This window comes from Pinus tabuliformis, chromosome 7 (assembly GCF_031772625.1).
Source record: "Pinus tabuliformis cultivar Carrire ecotype Pingquan chromosome 7, CPIR1, whole genome shotgun sequence".
Classification (NCBI taxonomy): domain Eukaryota; kingdom Viridiplantae; phylum Streptophyta; class Pinopsida; order Pinales; family Pinaceae; genus Pinus; species Pinus tabuliformis.
Genome location: NC_142293.1, coordinates 847,010,419 through 847,015,781, shown reverse-complemented (window position 1 = coordinate 847,015,781; position 5,363 = coordinate 847,010,419). Strand labels below are relative to the sequence as shown.

General features: G+C 40.9%; 1 protein-coding gene across 1 annotated transcript; it reads right to left on the bottom strand.

Annotated features, from left to right (window-relative positions):
- Nucleotides 1-548: 548 nt before the first annotated feature.
- Nucleotides 549-1,850, bottom strand: LOC149250274 (aspartic proteinase NANA, chloroplast-like). The gene has a single exon (XM_089453600.1). It carries the CDS (start codon nucleotides 1,848-1,850, stop codon nucleotides 549-551), a length of 1,302 nt encoding a protein of 433 aa, XP_089309726.1.
- Between the last annotated feature and the right edge of the window lie 3,513 nt (nucleotides 1,851-5,363).

Sequence of the window (5,363 nt, the reverse complement as noted above, 5' to 3'; positions counted from 1 at the left end):
TTAAAAAAATTAAATACTAAAAAAAATTGAAACAAAAAATTAGAATAAATTAATCTATAATCAAGATAAAATAAAAAGAATGGGTTTATTTTACAGCTCAGTAAGATGTGTAATTTCGTCTTTGAGTTTACAGCCCATTATGATGTGTAACATTGCTTTTAAGGAGATAGGCTTATTCTACAACCCAGTTTGATGTGCAACTCTGCCTATCAGTCATCAAGTTGAAATTTTGATCGTGTTAGCCAAAATAAAAAAATTTAAAAATCCAAAAAAAAAGAAAAAAATTAAATAACTATACAAAACAAAATTTGTAAGTGAAAAAATTAAATGATTAGATCCCTATTTATAGATTTATGCGCTATTAAAAAAAAATTAACATCATTATATTAAAACACAAGTTGGGTGTTTGACAAAAAAAATGAGACAGAAGTAAAGCCCATAACGAACACGATAATTATGCTCACGATGAGCAGCGGCAAAATGGAAGAGAGAGTCGCAATTACCAGTAGGAACGTGAACATGAGAGGTGGTACACAACAATCAATCCGTCAGTTATGAAGTGAACAATCAGCTGGAGCAAAACCAAGAAGAGATTTCTGCACATCGTACTGAACGAAGAAATACTGCTGCAAGATATTCCCAATTATATTGGGCAACCCATCCGAAATGGGTTTGAACCCTACACACCCCACTTCTTCCTCCACCTGCAACATATAGTTGCCAGAAGGCGGACTAAATGTTTTCCCGCCGCCAAAAACGATTGAAAAAGTCGGCAATTGCAGCTCCTCCACTCCGGAAGTATTAAAGCACAGATCAAACTGCGCGGGGTCTTCTGTTGTGGCCCTCGGATATGTAATGGCGGCAGCAAGGGCCTTCATTATTACATCATACGCCTCTTTTGTGAAAAAAGTAAGAGAAGTCCCAGAGTCTATAATTGTCCCTCCCATACCAGAATTCTTATCTATGTTCCAAGCATGGCTGGAAATGCTAAGATTCTTTCCACCAATCACGATTCCTTCAATTCCAACGTAATAATTCGATGTCCATCCTTTTAGAATAGGAGTATATTGAATGGGCTGCTTTAAAAACTTGGAGGATTGTTGGAGAATATCTCCGAAGAACAGAGAGTTTTTCACTGTGAGGAAATTCAGATAGTCTCTTAAGCAGAAAGAAAACTTGCCTCCATATAAACTGACAGTTTGTTGAGCAAACGAAATGAAAGCTTGATCTAATCCCAAAACTCCCCCGGCGCTCACAGCTGAACCCGCGGGCTTGTTCTCGATTCCGCATCCCATCAATACCCTAGGGACCCCCACCTGCTTAGCTTTGTCATCGGTGGGCTTCAAGGTTATGGTTTCGCGGATATAAGGGCCGCTGGTGCTGGTTCCACTCATGTAACGCTGGCTGTATTTACAAGCCTCCCTGGAACCATAACATTCTGCCGATGGGGCTAGGGAAAGGGTACTGCATTCTTTGGATTTACAAGGAAGATATGATAAAGAGGAGGATTTGCTTGGTATGAATGTGGGCAGGGGCTTTGCTGTAGCAGATCGGATTTTGGGATTGCAGTTCACCCACACAAGATCGCTGCCTGTGTCTGGAACCATGAGAACTTTCTGAGGAGGGGTTCCTATGTTCATTTCCACAAAATAAAGAGCGATTCCCATGTCTAGCGCACCAGAGGCTATTGGCATTTCAAACGCTGAAGCTGCAAGCCTCCTGTGATGATAATAACTAGAAGTATTTCTGTATTGCCAGGACCTTGTTCTAATGGAGTCCACACGTAAAAGATGTTGTATCATGTCATGCCTGCTTCTCAATTGCTTCTTGTGGATCATTTTCATCTCCATCTTCACACTTATAGCTTGACCTCCATTTGGATGTTGCAGCAACAAGAGAGAGTGCAGGATGACTATGAGCAGAAAACCATGTTTCACCATTTTTTTTTTTGCATATAGTTGATGGCAAAACCAGGGTCACCTAGAACAAGGTCCTGGCAATACAAATCTGTATGTGTTACTCAATAGTTTATTTAAAGTACGCACCGATATTAAAATAATAATAATAATGAATTACAACTATTTTCAGTAAACGAAAACAGCAGCCATGGTGTGCAAACAATATTTTCTTAATAATAGTTACCCTCTAACTGACCTGTGATATTAAAGGCAAAACACTTTCTTAACAGTTGTCATCTTTGAACCACTTTCCAACCTCCAGCTGAACGCTCTTCTTAAATGGTTAATATGATCGTTTGCTAAGTTTGTTAAGAATCCCTAACGAAATCATTTTTAAAAGGTTAATATGATACTAAAATAAGAAATTAAGTTATAAGTGCATAAATTTAACTATTTAGTAACTTTATTTTTCCAATAGAATAAAGATATAAGATAAATTTTTGTTTTTAAATTTTAATTATTAGATACGTTTAAAATATATTAAAAACCGTATTTTATCAATTTTATAGAATTTAATAAAACATTTCATATGTAACTTGTAAGGACCTCCGGTTGCGGGTGCGATGGGCGTCGGGCGGGCGATCGTGCACGGGCGCACGACGGGCGCGTGCCGAACGAGCTTACGACGTCATGCGAACACTTTGCGACGAACTATGCGACGTTATGAAGCGTGTGGAAAATTGACTAAGTATCATCTCTTGTACGCATGTGTTATGTGAATGCACGAGGATTTATATGCGTTGGACGTGAGCATAAGATTTACAACCAAGCCGACATGTTAAATAAGGCTTGGGGGCTGTTCATATTAATATTTTAAAGGTCGGCCTAAAGTAAATGAGCATGGTGGCAAGCGTATAAATGGAAGGAGGTTGCTCCTCATTTTAACCAACAAACATACGCTCATACCTTCGCATATAAGGACAAGAAGTGTGCAATTTTAGAAAGGAAATGCGCATCTCTCATGCGCATTAGACTTGAGAGATTGCGCAAGTAGTCTTGGTAGATGGTTGGTATATGTGCGGTACGTTGGGTGAATTCTTGAGTGCAGTTTTATGCAGGATTTGGTAGGAAGGTTGAGTGGCTCGGGTGAGCACTCCTTCTTATGCAAAGGTGCAGAAAATGATGTATAAGGCTGTTCTATGCCTGTTGTAAAATTATTCTAAGTGTTGGCTTGAAGTTTGTCAAGCACACTTGTATTGTAAAATTGAAGAAGCTGTTATAATATACTGTTGGGCAGACTTTCTGGGAGTTGCCCCTCCCTTTGTACTTGTTTATTGTTGATGTTCTCGGTTTATTGTACATGGTTAATGATTGAGAATGATCTTCTTTAAAGTATAAAGGATAACTCTTTACTTGGTTGCAAGAGAACATAAGTTTATGTTGGAGTAGGCGTAGTCCATAAACGTTAGTATTGTTAAAAAGAAAGCGTTCGGTGGTGCCGCATCTCGCTACAAGCAGTTGAAAGATCATCGCAGGTGTAGGGGCGTGACAGTTGGTATCAGAGCCAGGTTGCTCGAGACAGAGATAATGGTACTTGCCGGTGAAGGAAACCGTTTCACACAAAGTGGAATAAGGGTTGGTTCAAGTTGCAGGATACTCGGTGGAGTTCTTGTATGGTCGAGATGGCAGCCGGGTCTCAAGCCGGGTCTAGTCATGGTGGCAAAGAAACTCCTATGGAGTTCATTGAAAGGGTGTTGGTAAAGTTTGAAAATATGGAGATTTCTTTTGAAGAGAAACTCGATAGACTTCAAATGCAGAATGATGAGCTCAAGACACAAAATGAGTACACTGAATATAGGTGTGCACAACTCGAACAAAGGGTCAGAGAAGTCGAGGAATCAAGGGATCAAGGTCTTGCAGAAATTGAGAACTTGAAGAAGACTCTTGAAGATACAAAGAATGAGCTTACAATTGTGAAGAAGGCCGTGGGGCATAACTCAGGTGGAGGAGTGCCTCATGTGAAGGTCAAGGAACCGGAATCTTATGATGGAACGAGGAAGGCAGCAATTCTTGGCAACTTCTTGTGGGACGTGGAGCAGTACTTGGAGCGGTTGAACCTGGTTGATGGTGAGACACAAGTCAAGGTAGCTACTCAGTTCTTGACAAAGGATGCTAAGATGTGGTGGCGAAGGAGAGTGGACCAGATTGCCAATGGCAGTGCTGATGACATTACTTCGTGGAAAGACTTGAAGAAGGCCTTGCAGACCCACTTCAGTCCTCAAGATGACACATGGGAAGCAAGGACCAAACTCAAGTACATAAAGCAAACAGGAAGCCTACAAGCATACCAGCAAGAGTATTCAAGTGCAGCTCTAGAACTTCATGACATGGCAGAGAAGGACAAGGTGTTCAACTTCATCATGGGATTGAAACCTTGGGCACGCAATGAGGTAAGGAGGCAGAAGATCAACACACTTGAAGAAGCTTTTGCTGTAGTTGATAGGATGGTGGATCACTTTGAGGAAACTTCTGATGACAAGAAGAAGAAGTCCGAAAAGCCAAAAGAGAAGAATAAAGATGATACTCCAAAATCAGATGATGGTGCAAAGATGAAGAAACCTTTGAAGTGTTGGTTATGTGAAGGACCACACACGGTGAAGAATTGTCCCTCTAAACTAAAGGTGGCTACGGTTGCACAATCTGATGATGAGGATAATGATGCTTCTGTGGGGATGATGCAGATACTTGGTGCTTCTGCTACTACAAAAGCAGTCTCTAAGGACGATCCAGAAAGAAACAAGTTAGAGTATGTTCGAATGAAGATTGGAGATACTAATGTGCTCACTATGGTAGATAGTGGGGCTTCTCACAACTTCATGGGAGAAGATACTGCAAGAAGAATTGGGCTGAAATTTGTACCGGCAAAGGCGCAAATGAAGACAGTGAATTCTCCTCCTATGAACATCCTTGGTATAGCTGAGAAGGTGGACACTACACTTGGTGAATGGACCGGGAAGGTGAACTTCACTATAGTACGGATTGATGACTATGAGGCTGTATTGGGGATGGAGTTTATGAAGCAGTTTGATGCTATGATTGTACCACATTTGAAGAAGCTCTACATTTACGATGGAAGGGAAGATGTACCTATTGGTGTGCCTACCATTGGTGCAACAAGGCCTCATTGTAAAGTGGGAGCGATGCAAATGGAGGATAAGGAAAAGGAGAACAAGCGGTTGTCCACTGTTGAGGCAAAGCTTGTGGAACAGTCATTGGTCATTAGATCACTCTCAGATAGCATCTTGGACTTAACAAGAAGGCTAGAGTTGGTGGAGGATGATGATGATGATGAGGTATATGTGAGGCCGGATGTCCAGAAGGAAGACCGGGTTGCTTATCTACAAAGGATGGAGATTGAGGATCCTGATAGATGGATTGAATTGATTAGTGAGGAGGAGCCTTCAG